We start from the raw sequence: 1,048 nt of genomic DNA, 5'->3' as shown, positions 1-1,048 counted from the left end.
ACACACACACACACACACCAACTCACCAGGAGAGATAATATAGAAGAAGTTTTTAAATTCATCCATCCAGACTTCTGCCAGGCGCCGGTTGTTTTTGTTGATGATCTGTCCCGTTCCTCCGGGAAACGTGTAGGGCGTTGCCTTTCTGAACACGTGACCGACGTGAGAGCATGTGACAATCTCTAGAGTCCCACCGCACTGCCAAATCTGTGAAGCACAAAGAACACACATATAGAGTATTACTGTGTAGAATAGACATACTGTATGTACAGGCCTAACCTCTGAATGAGCAAAGGCTGACCAGTGAACTCTACTGGGAGATGGATGACGCACATTGGTCCTGCCTGTGTTGTGACAGTCAGAATAAAGTTTGATTGAACGCCAGTCAGAATGACGCCTGACAAAGTATTAGTCAAGTCAACAATTTAGTCAGAGTGAAACGCACAAGTGTGATGTACGCATGTGTGTGTGTTTTCTGACCCGCGGCAGACACTCCTGAATGCCTGCCAGTGCATGGAAGAATACAGTCATGTTCACTCACTCTGAAAGAGATTTCCAGGTTCTCTCCACCCCAGATGTCCATGCCTGCGTCATACGTGCCGATCTCCTGGAAATAATCTCTGTCTATGGAGAACAAGCCGCCTGCCATGGTGGGAGTCCTGGAGAGAGACAGGAGAGCAGCGTAAATGAAGAGCGAGGTGGGTTAGTGCCACTTAATTCACCGATGGCCGGCTTTCTAAAGGTCACACCGTATCTTCAGATCCCATCAGAGTTTTATATTTCACCGCTTTCACCCTCTGTACTTCATGGTTTTCCTGTTTTTTTCATTCTCTGTTTTTCTGCTCACTTCACTGTTGGTTGTGTCAGTGTTTAATGGCCTCAATGCCCCCCCCCCCTATTTCTCCCCCTCGTAGAATGGTTTCCTCCTTTGTAGATCAGGTTTATTTTCTTTACAGCCTGTTTTTGCTTTCATTTAACTTCAACATTCACTTACCAACACACAATACCTTGCATACAAATGGACAAACACAGATGAAACACAACCTGA

General features: G+C 45.9%; 1 protein-coding gene across 2 annotated transcripts in view; it reads right to left on the bottom strand.

Annotated features, from left to right (window-relative positions):
• galnt1 (UDP-N-acetyl-alpha-D-galactosamine:polypeptide N-acetylgalactosaminyltransferase 1) overlaps positions 1-1,048 on the bottom strand; it is a 35,928-nt gene that overhangs the window by 4,556 nt on the left and 30,324 nt on the right. For both annotated transcript variants that reach the window (XM_035672405.1, XM_035672406.1), the window contains 2 exons: positions 542-659; positions 27-207 (listed from right to left, as the gene is read on the bottom strand). In XM_035672405.1, the coding sequence (XP_035528298.1) occupies positions 27-207; positions 542-659 (299 nt within the window). The remainder of the gene's footprint in view (positions 1-26; positions 208-541; positions 660-1,048) is intronic.

The sequence above is a fragment of the Morone saxatilis genome, unplaced genomic scaffold (genome assembly GCF_004916995.1).
Source record: "Morone saxatilis isolate NCDOM2014 unplaced genomic scaffold, NCSU_SB_2.0 Contig24, whole genome shotgun sequence".
Lineage (NCBI taxonomy): Eukaryota > Metazoa > Chordata > Actinopteri > Moronidae > Morone > Morone saxatilis.
Note: the sequence above shows the minus strand (reverse complement) of the source record. Positions and strands in the feature narration are given on the sequence as shown.